Source organism: Fulmarus glacialis, unplaced genomic scaffold, assembly GCF_000690835.1.
Source record: "Fulmarus glacialis isolate BGI_N327 unplaced genomic scaffold, ASM69083v1 scaffold455, whole genome shotgun sequence".
NCBI lineage: Eukaryota > Metazoa > Chordata > Aves > Procellariiformes > Procellariidae > Fulmarus > Fulmarus glacialis.
In genome coordinates this window covers 3,365-3,850 of record NW_009214649.1, presented here as the reverse complement: position 1 = coordinate 3,850, position 486 = coordinate 3,365, and the positions used below count along the sequence as shown (strand labels likewise).

Below are 486 nucleotides of genomic sequence, written 5' to 3'. Positions count from 1 at the left end.
GCGGCGACGGGCCCCGGGGGGGGGCCCCCTGCAGACCCGCCAGCCCCGAAGGTGTTGAAGCCCCGAAGGTGGTGAAGATGTGGCAGGAGATGGTCCTTCCCGGAGGTGGCACCTGCATCGGCAAGCTCAGCTGCTTCCTCAGGTCTCCTCCGCCTCCTCACAAAATTAGGGATGTGTAGCCGACAGGAACTAGGCCAGTGCTGTTTCCATGGCAGCAGTGGATCCAGTCTTCATCCACGGTAGAGAGCAGCTGCAGGATGTCCCCTTTTTGGAAGCTCAGGTGACCAGCGGCGGCACCCGTGTGATCACACAGCGCCCGAACTGCCCTGCACAACAAACGCCGTCAAGGATTCATCTCCCCAGGGCCCCCAGGTACCGCTGAGAGAAGCTCCCCCAGAACTTGGGAGAGGGTTTGATGCTCGTCTGTGCAGCCAGTGACCCCCTCCTCAGGCAGAGATGCCACCTGACGATGGACTCGATCGCGAA

At 62.1% G+C, this 486-nt stretch overlaps 1 protein-coding gene across 1 annotated transcript in view; it reads right to left on the bottom strand.

Moving 5' to 3' along the window:
• Positions 1 to 157: 157 nt before the first annotated feature.
• RUSC1 (RUN and SH3 domain containing 1) overlaps positions 158 to 486 on the bottom strand; it is a gene marked incomplete at its 5' end in the record, with an annotated part of 3,688 nt that continues 3,359 nt past the window's right edge. The window contains one exon of the mRNA XM_009578606.1: positions 158 to 326. Within this exon, the coding sequence (XP_009576901.1) occupies positions 158 to 326 (169 nt within the window). The remainder of the gene's footprint in view (positions 327 to 486) is intronic.